The sequence below is a fragment of the Vigna angularis genome, chromosome 6, assembly GCF_016808095.1.
Source record: "Vigna angularis cultivar LongXiaoDou No.4 chromosome 6, ASM1680809v1, whole genome shotgun sequence".
Lineage (NCBI taxonomy): Eukaryota > Viridiplantae > Streptophyta > Magnoliopsida > Fabales > Fabaceae > Vigna > Vigna angularis.
Genome location: NC_068975.1, coordinates 4,847,207 through 4,849,444, shown reverse-complemented (window position 1 = coordinate 4,849,444; position 2,238 = coordinate 4,847,207). Strand labels below are relative to the sequence as shown.

The window sequence follows — 2,238 nt, the reverse complement described above, 5'->3', positions numbered from 1 at the left end:
AGAGCCTCCTAAGACTAATCACTTTCAACATGACCAGATATGTTGAAATTTTGTGATTCAAACAACATTTGGTTGGAAGAGTCAAATAAATTAAATAAAAAAATATTTTTATCCTATTTTTTAGAAGGATTTTATGCATTATTTAATTAATTAAGTTTAGTAGATATTTCTCAAAGTCGTGTACCAATCCTGTAGTTTAAATATTCGCTTATGCTCAATAAAAGATATCATTTTCCCTTTTGTTTCTTATACTTTAAAACCTAAAAGGATATCATGACACTCCAACACACCAAGTCCTTCTCAACTATTTGGTAAAATATGAAGCACGCATCTTTCGCCAATCCAATCTTTGCATACCCCGAAAACATCGCAGTAGAAACAACTAAATGATTTAAGGGAAGTTGATCATAGACTTCCCTAGCCAGATACATAGAACCACAACTCGCATACATAATAACAAGAGCAATATGTAGATGTGAGTCAACATGAAAACCGTTATCCTTAATGAACTCATGAATTGCTTTGTCATAGCTTAAATTTCCCGCATGACCACAAGTAGAAAGCATGGTAAAAAGGATAATAGAATCAAGCTCCATACCAGAAATCTTCGTTTCTTCATAGAGCCTTAGAACATGGTCATAATGACCACTCTGGGAATACCCATCAATCATAATATTGCAGGTAACGATATCCCTGTGAGACATTTTGTCAAACACCAAACGGGCATCCATAATACGTCCACATGATGTGTACATGGCAATCAAGGCGGTTTGAATAAAAGGGTCGTCATGGAACCCCAACTTGGAAACAAGGCTGTGAACCTTCAAGCCCATATTCAAGGAAGAAAGTTTGGAAACGACCTTCAATAGAGTAGAAGAACATAATTCAGAATGACCACCGACACTGGCCAAGTTGTTTGTGTTACCGGCGCTTCCGGTTACATCGCTTCCTGACTTGTCAAGTTCCTCCTCGAACGCGGTTACATTGTTAATGTCACTGTTCGCGACCCAAGTATGCTTTTTTTCTTTTGTAGTTTTTGTTTTCATGGGTGATATTTGGAAGATTACAGATTGGATAGTGTGTGATGTGCAAATTATATTGCTGCTGGATCATATACCACTTAAGTGTGATAATATAAGTGCAATTAATCTTACAAAGAATCCCATAATGCACTCTAGAACCAAGCACATAGAGATTATGCATAATTTCCTTAGAGATCATGTGCAAAAAGAAGATTGGTGAGATAGAATATATTGACACAAAACACCAATTAGTTGATATTTTCACCAAAGCATAGCTTAAAGATAGATTTTGTGAGCTTAGAAGAGATTTAGGGATATTAGAAATGTCTTAAAGTTCAACATAGGCCAAAAACTGTGTTTTATGAAAATCAGCGTCAGGTTAATCGATTAACTTATCAAGTTAATCAATTAGCGTTAATCGATTAACTCATTAGGTTAATCGATTAACGTTGTACAAGTTGCAGAAAAACGATCATATTTCGAATTTTTGGACATTAGCAACCTATTTTCAAGGATATTTAACCCCTCTCATCCCTCCTTTCAACTATTTGTACTATTCATTCTTGTATGGTTGAATGTTTATTTGAATTCAATAAAATGTGTGTTGTTTTTTCCTTAATATTCCTATGCATACATGCTTTTATTAAGGGAAGTATATCTTCTAAGTAATTTAGGGAGAGCAATTAAACACAACTTTTTAATTATGATAAAAAAGGGGGAGAAAATGTTTAAAGCTTATTTCTAAGTTCACTACTATTCTTTTCTTCCTTAAGTTGTGTTGTATGCAGATTATTACTAAAAGCTTTAAATCAAAGGAGTTTTTGATCATCATCATCAAAAAGGGGAAGATTGTTAGCAAAATGATGAAGATAAAGTTTTGATGATGCCCAAATCAAGTCAAGAAGAATCAAGATTCATGAAGAATTATTTTGAAGACTTGTATTGTATTATAAAGCTTTTGTAATAAGTCTAGATTTAATAGGACTTAGATTAAAGAGTGAAAGATTTGTGTTTTGTGAAATCATTGTGGCAAAACACTGTAGCACTATTCATATGAATAGTAACACTATTCACATGAATAGTGACGCTTAACGACAAGAGTATCGCACTCAACACGAACGTTGGAGAAACTAGTCGTTTATGGCCGTTAGACAAACTAGTCGTTTATGGTCGTTGGACAAACTAGCCGTTAAGTTTGACTTTTAGTGAAAGGAAG

General features: G+C 34.0%; 1 protein-coding gene across 1 annotated transcript; it reads right to left on the bottom strand.

Annotated features, from left to right (window-relative positions):
• Window positions 1-260: 260 nt before the first annotated feature.
• LOC108323169 (pentatricopeptide repeat-containing protein At4g14820) lies at window positions 261-1,046 on the bottom strand. Its single transcript, XM_017555533.2, has one exon. It carries the CDS (start codon window positions 1,044-1,046, stop codon window positions 261-263), a length of 786 nt encoding a protein of 261 aa, XP_017411022.2.
• Between the last annotated feature and the right edge of the window lie 1,192 nt (window positions 1,047-2,238).